The sequence below is a fragment of the Alnus glutinosa genome, chromosome 1 (genome assembly GCF_958979055.1).
Source record: "Alnus glutinosa chromosome 1, dhAlnGlut1.1, whole genome shotgun sequence".
Classification (NCBI taxonomy): Eukaryota; Viridiplantae; Streptophyta; class Magnoliopsida; order Fagales; family Betulaceae; genus Alnus; species Alnus glutinosa.
The window spans coordinates 1192810-1203293 of NC_084886.1; the positions used below are offsets into that span (position 1 = coordinate 1192810).

A 10484-nucleotide genomic window follows, 5' to 3' on the forward strand; every position below is an offset into this window, starting at 1 on the left:
ATCCACATCCTTTTCGCATCGAACGCATCCACAAACCGGCCACGAAACCAAAAAGCTCACGTACAACTACGTAGTAGCACATTTGCTTTTCCTTATTCGCTTTGTTTAGAGTGTCCTATCATTGTTAGTCTTAACCCAAGCAAAGGGCTGGAAGATTCTCAGAAAAAATCATATATGTAGCTCTCTCGAATAGGCTTTTGATTTCTGTAATTTTCTCTCCTAGTGATCATATTTGCTTTTGTGGGAAAATGGGGAGGGGGAGAGTGGAGCTGAAGAGGATTGAGAACAAGATCAACAGGCAGGTGACCTTCGCTAAGCGAAGGAACGGACTTTTGAAGAAAGCCCACGAGCTTTCCGTGCTTTGCGATGCTGAGGTTGCTCTCATCATCTTCTCCAATAGAGGAAAGCTGTGCGAGTTTTGCAGCAGTCCAAGGTATTCACAAAAACAACAAAACCCAATTTGTCAACCCTTCCAAACTCTAAAAGCAAAAACAAAAAATATAAGAAAGCCACTTCTTTTCCGGCCTTTATAATTTTTGTTTTGTTTATTCTCTTCTCATCTCTTTTTAGACCTCCAAGATGATATTTGAAAGAGAAAAAGGTTGATTTTTTTTGGGTGTTGGAGTTTTTGCCGTTTTGGTGAATGTCTCGGCGTTTTTAGTAGGTTGGGTGCTTCGGTGTTCGTATTCCTGTTAGATCTGCAACTGGAAACGCCATAAAAAGAAGATCACTGTTGTATTAACTCCGTATATATCTTGTTTTTATTTTCTTTGTTTTCTCTTTTGCTTTCCAAAGTCTCTGCCTTTATTTTATTTGCTTTCCTTTTTCTAGCTCTCATTTAAAATCTGAATTTTTCCATTTTCATTTAATTTGGTTTTTGAAAGTGATCATCTAAGAATCTGATCTTTTACTTCACTATGCGGTGTCTTTTACACTGCGTTTGGTGTCTGTAATGCAAGTCTGGAATTCATTGAGCTTCAAGCTTCAAGCTTCAAGTGGATTAATTAAATATTTTCTGTTTTTTTCTTAAGCGACTTTCATAAACTTTTCCTTTCTTTTAATTTCCTCTCATTTTCTTCCAAAAACCAAATGGAAAATAATTGATATCTAGGTTAGATGGTTTCCCTTTCCGTTTTCCTTCAATTCTTCAAAGCTCCAATTAGTTTAAGTTTCACAAACACATCCAAAAAGTTTATGAGCCATTCCTCAGCAATTTACAGAATCTCTCTCTCTCTCTCTCTCTCTCTCATGATCAGGACTAAGGGTGAGAAGATGAAGCTGTTTGTTACATCTGTCCCGGAGTTTAGGGTTTGGTCTTCCCAAAGCCCCTACTTTTTTTCCCCCAATGATCTCCTAAATTAAAGCTCCTACTATATATGTTTAATTAGGGTTTCTCTCTCTCTCTCTCTCTCTCTCTGATCTCTAACCCCAAACCATTTTTTTCCTATCAGATCCGAATTCATGTCAAGAATGACATGTTTCGAAGTCTGCTAAGTTTAAGAGTAGGTTTACTTGTGATCTCCTAATATCCATGGGTTCCCCCAATTTCCCCTTCTGGCTAGTTCCAAACGATATTTTGCGCAATAAATTGATTTTAGGGCATTGTGTTTCTACAAGGAATTTTTTTTTTTTTTTTTTTTTTTTTAAAAAGCTTTTTCTCTAAGTTTCATAAATTGATTTTAGGGCATTGTGTTTCTACAAGGAATTTTATTTATTTATTATTTATTATTTATTATTTAAAAAAAAGAAGAAGCTTTTTCTCTAAGTTTCGGGATTTAGCACTAGGCCAGGAGATTAGCTACGTCTATGGGTGTTGATCTAGAGTACATACCCACATGAAATCAAGTAATAGCTAGGATCTATATATCCTTCTACAGGAATTGGTTATTCTAAGAGATTATTAGTCCATGCTCTGCATAATTAGTTCACTGGTGTACCATTTTCAACATTAAGCTGTCTAAAAGGATTGCAACCAATATTATCATATATTAAGCTGCGCCCATGCATGTAGTTGCCAAGAATTAATGGAGTAATTTTCTTTAATCTTTAATTTATAGCAAAATACGTATAAATGCTTAATGACTTAGGATCGGAGGATTGTGTGCATGCTTATTAAGTACTGCTGTTTATTTTCATGATTATCATCCATCTCATGCTAATCAAATATTTACTTCTTCTTCTTCTTCTTCTTATTATTATTATTGTTGTTGTTGTTATTGTTATTGTTATCAAGTACAAGATCGATCTAGCTAATTAATTCACATTTTAGAAAATGACAACAAAACTTGCCAGAATAAGGTAAGGTGAATTTTGAACTACTATACGTACGCAAATTAACCACTACACAAGAAAGAAACCGCTAGACAACACAATGCCTAACTAGAAGACAATACATTATCAGAGATACCCCAAGACTTAAACTCATTCAATTAATAGATATCTGCTATACTTATTTTCACAAGCAAAGAAATCACTTTATTATATGTATATGCTTGAGACATCTTTTGATCATCATCTATGCTTGATCTTATATATATGCGCTTCTTGACATTTGAGAAATTAAGATTCACAAGCTCCATTATATTAATATATATTCGATCAGCATGCTCAAAACGCTAGAGAGGTACCAGAAATGCAACTATGGAGCACCAGAGCCAAATGTGTCCGCAAGGGAGGTCTTGGTAATGGTTATTTTTACATTCTGTTTTTTCTTTGTTCCTAATTAACATTCTTTATTATATTATTTAGCATGTCAAATTGAATGATGGAAGTTAATTCGTTTCATAGATTTTGGTAGAGGTTACGGCTTTCTAACTACTGTAATAATTAATAATGAATGATGATAGAAACAAACTACATTGGAAGAAAACCAGTGCCTTAAAATACTACTTTAAAATTGTAGGTGGGATATGTCTTGAAGAGAACAACCGAAATATATGTGCCAAAATACTTTGAAAAACACAAATTCGTTGGGAAATAACAAAAGAGCATGTGAAAAATTAATATCAATATATACTTGAGTTAACAATTTCTCTCTTAACATTGACAAGTTGCAATTTATACATTAAGCCATTGATATTTTGGGCTTCATCAGAAATTAACGTTAAGATCGATCTTAGACATGGTAAATGTTGGTTAAGTTAGCATAGAAAACAAATCAACATTATACGTACAACTTTTTCCCATTTAACTAGAAAAGATGTACGTGGCTGCTGGCTATAAAGAGTAATGGGTTAGACTAGGGAGCTTTCAGAGGAAAGGTGGTTGTTGAAGAGAAGAAGTTGAGAGAAGGGTTAACTAAAGGCAAATTGCACATATACTATATCTTAGTAATATCAAGGGCACCCCCAATTAAGTATAGTTTTGAGAATCACACTGCATTGTATTTACAATATATTTTTGTATTTGATGCTTAATATATTTTTTTTCTAAAGTTTATTGAGTGCCTTTTTGAATTTTATATATTATGAATTCCAAGCCAAAGCACTTGCTCATCAAATTTTAGTAGAATTAAGTAGCTGTATATATTTTGAAGTATAACATTTTAACGTATATATTAAACATATATATTAGTGTCCGTGCTATATATAAAGAGAGTTAAATAAAAAATATTTCGGGATAGGAGATCCAATGTTAAATCACTACTTATTTCAAAAGTTTAAACTAATAGAAAAGAGTATTGAAAAGCCCAATGCGTATAATATTTAATTGAAATGAGAGATGAATTATGGATATAATGTTATACCATGTTAAATCAACAATTAACACAAAAATTAATTTAAGTTTATAGAAACAAGCTAGGTTAGTTTAATTAATAATTTAAGTAATATTTTAACACTAAAACAAGACCCCTTCCCAACAGGATTGAGTGGATACAATGGTTTTCTTTTTCTTTATTTTCCTTTTGCTTTCTTTTAATCAAGCAAGACTCAACTCGATAGTAACCCTAATTCAAATATCTTTTGCCACTTAAGTTAGAGCTGAAAGACATATTGCTCTGTCACAATTGTATTAATGTTGTGTAAGTTTCCATGTTTTAACTAAATTATACTACCATATCTAGGAGTTGAGTAGCCAGCAGGAATACTTGAAGCTTAAGGCACGTTACGAAGCCCTACAAAGAACCCAAAGGTACTGCCAATTCTACTCTCAGTTATGCAAAACAGAAAAAAAGGGAAAAACATATTGCCCTTATGCATTTGATTGTTACCATATAGGAATCTTATGGGAGAAGATCTTGGCCCTTTAAGCAGCAAAGAGCTCGAATCTCTAGAAAGGCAGCTGGATATGTCACTGAAGCAAATCAGATCGATACGGGTACACATATATACCAACTGCCATATCATATTTATATGGATATATTTACATGGATTTAAGATATAATGTGAAATGCCTTCATCAAGCTGGAAGTATAATTTGAAAAAGAAATGATATTTGGTCACCCCTTACACAATTATTGACCACTTTTTTTTTTCTTTTTTTATTAAAAAAGAAACTAAAAAATCATGTAAATGTGTTGGGGTCTGGTTTTATGATTTTTTTTCAAAATAATATATATATATATATATATAAATTAAAGAAGGCAAGGGTGGTCAATGATTATGTCAAGGGTGGCCAAATAACATTTCTCAAAAGTACTTGAGCAAATAAGTAGCATGCATATGGTTAAAAACTCAAATATATATGTTTAACTTTTGTTATTCACTGATTTGACAGACACAGTTTATGCTGGATCAGCTCACTGATCTTCAACGTAAGGTATGAGAGTACTCCTTCATAACTTCCCTTAATTATCATGCTCTATATCTCCACCAACTTATTTATCTCAAATTTTATTAATGCAGGAACACATGCTTAATGAAGCAAATAGGACACTGAAACAAAGGGTAGGGAACCTTTCCAAAGAAGGGAGAGCATTAATCTCTAGCCATGCACTAAATAGTTTTCTTTCGTGTTATAATATATATACTTGCTAACTCTATCAAATGGAGCTGATCCTATATCTTATACCATAGGCATTCGTTTGAAAACGAAATCATAATTTTTGTGATAAAAGCTGCCAAAGCGTCATCCATAAACTAACTAAATTTGTAAGCTCCAAATGACAATTTAAAAAGAAGAAAAAAAAAACTGAAGTGATGATTTTGGCAACTGCTCAAATAGCATATAATCAAAATATATAATTATCCATCGTAATACCATGAATATGACTTTTAATTTCAGCTGATGCTTAATTTGCAGTTGATGGATGGATACCACATCGACACCCTCCAACTAGATATTCAAAGTGCCAACGATGTGGTTTATGGCCGACAGCCTGCTCAAACTCAGGATGATTGCTTCTTTCATCCCTTATGTGAACCCACGTTGCAAATTGGGTATGAATTCCTGAGTTTTTATAAATTAAGGAACCTATTCAATATTTTAGGAGCCAATTACAGTCCTTTTCCATGTCTACTCATGATACTTTCAAGTACCCTTGTGCAATGGGTACTGCCAGAAAATTTTAAGGATTCTTCATAAATTACAATTGGAGGTTCAGTTTTTTGGTCGGGATCCCTACAATTGGTTGCCTAAAAGCAATTCACAACCAATTGCATGGATCCTTACTAGGGTTTTTCAGTGTCACCCTTTAAGAAGCCAGTTGGCCGGCTACTTCCAGCTTTAATTTTATTTTTTTGGTGAAGGAGTTGGCTCACTAGCTAGGTGGAGTGAAAAAATAACTGGAGATCTCTTGTGTTTCAAATAAATAGTGAAAATTGCCTATAGTGAAAAAATAACTGGAGTTCTACCTCAATCTTGCAATCTTCAACATTTATTTGAATCACACGGAGATCTTCAGTAACTTTTTCACGGGAGGCAAGCCAAACTCAACCAAAAGAACAACTAACTATGGCTTTTAACTTCAATGTTCTCAAATAGTGTAGGACCAGGCAATATATATGGACGTACATCCCACTTGGGGCTTCATGCAAATATAGTGAAATTCCAAAGATGAAGGATCCTTTTTCTCATCTTATTAGAATTGGGATATGGGGTAGCTAATCAGGAATAGCTAGCGCATGATCATCTTAGATTTTCTAATGTCTAATTCACTCATGCACAAACTCACCAAAAGTGTAATATATCCCAGCTTAAGCATGCATGGATGATAGTTATTGGCTTAACGTATCAAATTGGCTTATTGAATTGCAGATATCAGCCTGATCATCCTATGACAGTCGTCTCAGCGGGCCCAAGCGTGAATAACTACATGTGGATGCCTTGATAAGAAGGGCATGCATGCATGGTCAGACATGGTATGCATTCCATCCATAAGAATTAGTATAATCATCATCCTTTATGCTGTTGGGATGAAAAGTGACATTTATGACAGTACGGAACTATCTTTTTAATTGTATGCATATATATGTGTGTGCTCGCTTCTTTCTTTTAGCAGTTGCATGCGTTGTCGTTTGCATGTCAGAATTGAGCAGTTAATGTGTATACGACATGCTCGTGCATGACTAATCTTTCTTCTTCTTTTTTTTTTTTTTTTTTTTTTTTGTAAGCTGTATGACTAATCTTGGATAGGAAGCTAGGTACGTAGCAGGAACGAGTCACTAATTTAGACCAAGAGCACGCACCAAAGTGCTCGAGCTCAAACTGGTGTACTTTTTTTTTTTTTTTAATAAGAATTTATTAAAAAAAAAAAAAAAAAGGCTTAAAGCTAGAGTACAATTTATAAGGGAAACTCCAAGACCTAAAGAATGGCCAGAACCATATTAAAATTAACAAAACAACGAATAAGCTAGGAGGAGTCTATATACTACTAAATATCTTTTCTTTTAAAACAAAATAAAAATAAAAATCGACTCCACTAACCATTTATTGAGTAGAGAGAGATATATATGCCTGGAATGATAGAATCCCTGCAAGCAGTTAATTCTAACTTTAGTTGTGGAGAAATGCCAGACACTATTCAACACGATTTTTTATTTTTTTTAAAAAAGGGTGGACTCTTGTATTAATTAACCACGTGGATAAATGAGGGACCAAAATATAACTGCATCGAATATAAATATAGATAAGAGATGTGTTTTATGATTAAAGTAATTAAAACCCATCTACCAGGTCTATAATATTGTTATGCAACAAATAAGGTAGTTTACTTGAAAAGGGGCCACCTAAAGTAAGGGTCTTCATATACTCCCTGCAAAAGATATTGTTGTTACGCTATCAATTTTTGACACAATTCATAAATTTGACACGAATTTAACTCAAAATTAGAGGGTTATAATTAAGGTGTTTAAACCGTTTAATTAATTGGGGCAGATTAAAGTTGACATATATAGTCTTAAGCTCATGTTTTGATACGATCTAAACCCAACGTACGAACACAAATTATCACCCCCAAATTAATTTTTTTTTTTTTTTTGTACCTTTTTGCCTCTTGTGATTTCAAGTTTTTATTTTTTGCTCAATTTGCTTCATTTTTTTTTTTTTTTTTTTTTATCACAGATGGTACGTACCTGAGCTATGGGAAAAGACTGAGATGATACATCCGTCCATTTTTCTGTCAAAACGTAACGGTTTTCCACGCTAGCGACACGTAACACTTTAAAACGCGACATTTGTCCCTATATAAATGTCACGTAAGTCGCCACTTTAGCGCTAACGTGGTTGCCACATATTTTTTTTAAGGCTTAAAAAAAAAAAAATTAGAAGAAATAAACGTGGGGTGGTTGAGCTACCCCTTTGGGCAAGATGGGGGGATGGCTGGCTAGTTTTGGGGGTGGCCGAACCACCTCTAAGGGCTAGAACCCTTTTTATTTTTTTTCTTTGGCCCACGGGAGTGGTTTGGCCACCTCCAAAACTAGCCTTAGCTACCCCTACGATTTTATTTTTATTTTTTATTTTTTAAAAAAAGCCTTAAAATTTTTTTAAAAATTATGTGGTAGTCATGTCAGTGCTAATGTGGCGACTTACGTGGCATCTATGGACATGTGTCACAATTTTAATTGTGTTACGTGTTGATGACATAGAAATCTGTTAGTTTTTTATGAAAAAATTTAACGGAGATATCATTTTCGTCTTTTCTAATAATACATGTACCATTTGTGATAAAAAAAAATAATAATAATAAAGCATAGGAAAAAAAAAAAAAAAAAAAAAAAAGGGAAAATTATGTTTTCTATGCTACAATTTCTGCTTTCTTTGTCGGAACTCATCACAAGCTTAGTCTGCTAGAAGACTTTGGGCCTTACGAAAATAAAAGGAAGAAAACAAATTAAATCTTCGACTAGCAAATGCCAATTACACCCTCAGTAGAACTGCTTGGGTCTGTGTTTCAGTTAACAGCCTATGTATTGGCCCAATGTCCTAATACTTCCATTACTCGGTTACATTTTACCTAGATGCGAAGCAACTTCTCTATGTTATTGTTATCATACCGTCCCTGTCTTCCTGATAAATAATGAGGCCGCCTTTATATATTTTGGGGTCTAAAGCAATAAGTTTAAGTAAGGTGTTTTTTTTTTAAAAAAAAAAAAAAATTTATTTTAATATTAACATTATATTTTTATTTAAAAATTATATTATATTTTTATTTTTTTTAAGTGAAGCCTTTTTTTTTTTAATCATTTATCAGCTATGGAATGATTTTAATGCCTCGAATATTGAGTTGTTGAAAAACAATTAATGAAATTATAGAAGAAAATAATAATTTAAATTTAAATAAGACTTTAATAGGGAAATAGAGAGAGAGGAAAAAAAAAAACAAAAACAAAAATAAAAAAAGCAAACTTATAAAGAAATGGGTTTATAATTGAATAAAATATTTTGAAAACTTTCTATTTTCTTAACATTTCTTTTTTTTTTTTTCCAGTTTTATTTTGAATGTTGGACTTGTGTAGCATAATTTCTATCTTTTTATTGTTTGAAATAAATTATATATTATTAGCATTGAATGTTAAAGCAATCAATGTCTCTTGCAAATGATCCAATTGGCAATTGAGATCAAAATTAATTGTTATTCCTTTAAATTCTTATTAGAATTTTGACTGCTCAATACTCATTACAAGGCCCAAAAAACTCTACTCATAACGTAATTAAATATTATTATTATTTTCATTCTCTCAATTATTCCCAAGAGTATAACGTTTAAAGATGAAGAATTGGTTTTATTTTAGAATGTCTTAAATATTATTTGACTCCCATCTAATTTGCTATACGGTAGAGTCGGCTTGCCATGTGTACACAAGTTCTTAAGTACATACACACACACACACACATATATATATATATATTGAAAATCATATATATATATTTTGAAAATCATTTTTAAAAAATAAACTCTACATGAAATTCGTATCATTTTAAGATCACAAGAAAAGAAAAGAAAAAAAGTGCAAAGTATTCAATTTCATCTATGCTTTTACTCCACTCTGTAGTACCAGCAATAGACCCTAACTCTCATACCCTTCATTAAATATAGGGAAAAATATTGGGAAAACTTATAAAAAGCCCCTACATCGAGTGAATCAACCTAAATTTTACTTTCATATTTTCAATTAAACTAGCTTTTCTTACTCCTTTCTCTATACTATTTAAATATTAGTGAAAAAAGAGATAAAAGAGATGAGTGATAAATTATTTTTATATTAAAATAATGTTAAAGGAAGTAAAAGTACTACCCTAAATTTAGGGAACACCACGGAGTCTACAAGTTTATTTTTTTTATGAATTTTTCGTACACTTAGATGATGAAATGAAATTTAAATATAAGAAAAACTCATAAAAAGCTCCTACAACATAATTCCTTAAAGCATTAACAACAAATTTCCTTAGATTTTCCTTAAATTGAGGGAACCAAACTAATTTTTACTTTCATGTTCAAATAAACTTGCTTTTCTTACCATTTTCTTATATCATTTAAATATTATTTTAAATTAGTTAGTAAAAAGTAATAGATGTGATATAAAGTAAAATGAATTCGAATAGAAATGTAAAAAAGTTTTGTATTGTACTAAATTTTTGTATTTAAATAATAATAAAAAATTATTAATATTATATTAAAAAGAAAAAAAATTAAAATATTTTGATATTAATTATTTTTAAAAAATATAAAAATAAAGTTAAAACTTTTTGTGTTGCTTGCCAAACAAAGAATCTGTGTTTTGCAAGGCACCACAAAATCACAGATCCACCCGCCTGTACTTTTGGTCATGTTCATTTTTTTTTTTTTTTTTTTTTTTTTTTCTGTTCATAAGTATTTAAACCCCACATATCGACACCCGACCCAATAGACGGCCTGGATCAGACTTCTTAATTAGTTCTTACGTGGCTTCTTTTAAACCTTCTCTTTTCCTCTTTCCAGGTTCTTCTAATTAAACCTTTTCCTAGTAATAAATTTTCGTTTTTTAATTAAACATTACGAACATTCTCGTTGGGCTACTTAAAAGTGGCACAAAATTATCTAAAGATAGCTAGTTCTTAATGTGCTA

At 31.8% G+C, this 10484-nt stretch overlaps 1 protein-coding gene across 2 annotated transcripts; it reads left to right on the plus strand.

Annotated features, from left to right (window-relative positions):
- On the plus strand, positions 1 to 6425 carry LOC133858400 (agamous-like MADS-box protein MADS4). Of its 2 annotated transcripts, none has more exons than XM_062293866.1 (8): positions 1 to 433; positions 2603 to 2681; positions 4067 to 4131; positions 4218 to 4317; positions 4717 to 4758; positions 4845 to 4886; positions 5242 to 5378; positions 6196 to 6425. In XM_062293866.1, exons 1-8 carry the CDS (start codon positions 249 to 251, stop codon positions 6266 to 6268), a joined length of 723 nt encoding a protein of 240 aa, XP_062149850.1. In that variant the 5' UTR covers positions 1 to 248; the 3' UTR covers positions 6269 to 6425. The 2 variants fall into 2 exon arrangements, with proteins under 2 accessions (XP_062149850.1, XP_062149849.1); XM_062293865.1 differs by having other exon boundaries at positions 3 to 433; positions 4064 to 4131.
- Positions 6426 to 10484: the final 4059 nt, after the last annotated feature.

What these genes read in the sequence shown, in the direction of transcription:
- LOC133858400 (XM_062293865.1), top strand. Translation starts at nt 249, where the DNA reads ATGGGGAGGGGGAGAGTGGAGCTGAAGAGGATTGAGAACAAGATCAAC. An exon ending in AGCAAATCAGATCGATACGG is followed by an intron (nt 4,318 to 4,716) that starts GTACACATATAT and finishes CTGATTTGACAG; the next exon opens with ACACAGTTTATGCTGGATCA. An exon ending in TCACTGATCTTCAACGTAAG is followed by an intron (nt 4,759 to 4,844) that starts GTATGAGAGTAC and finishes TTATTAATGCAG; the next exon opens with GAACACATGCTTAATGAAGC.